General features: G+C 76.0%; 1 protein-coding gene across 1 annotated transcript in view; it reads left to right on the forward strand.

Moving 5' to 3' along the window:
* Positions 1 to 124: 124 nt before the first annotated feature.
* The window catches only part of PRDM14 (PR domain containing 14), a 6,884-nt gene continuing 6,670 nt past the window's right edge, over positions 125 to 338 (forward strand). The window contains exon 1 of the mRNA XM_010575927.1: positions 125 to 281. Within this exon, the coding sequence (XP_010574229.1) occupies positions 125 to 281 (157 nt within the window). The remainder of the gene's footprint in view (positions 282 to 338) is intronic.

Here is a 338-nt window from a genome sequence, read left to right on the forward strand (position 1 = left end):
CCCCCCGCGCCTCCATCCCGCCCCCGCCCCGCAGGGGGACCCCGCGCCGGCAGCACCCGGGTGTCTGCCCCTCCGCTTCCCGGCACCTCTCTCCCTCCCTCCGTCCGTCCCTTGTCGGCCCGGCATGGCTCTGTCCCTGGCCGGCGAGCCAGTCCCCGGAGACGGCGGAGACGCGCTCGGGATGAGCCCCGCCAGCCTCGCTCCCTACTACCCCGCATTCCTCCCCCCCGCCCCGTATTTCGGGGCGGCCCCCGACCTCTTCCAGCCCGTGAAGTCCCTGGGCGGGCTGGTCCCCGCCTCCCCGTCTCTGCCCCCCTTCAGCTTCAGCAGGGTCCCCG

Source organism: Haliaeetus leucocephalus, unplaced genomic scaffold, assembly GCF_000737465.1.
Source record: "Haliaeetus leucocephalus isolate CR32 unplaced genomic scaffold, Haliaeetus_leucocephalus-4.0 Scaffold506, whole genome shotgun sequence".
Taxonomy (NCBI): Eukaryota; Metazoa; Chordata; class Aves; order Accipitriformes; family Accipitridae; genus Haliaeetus; species Haliaeetus leucocephalus.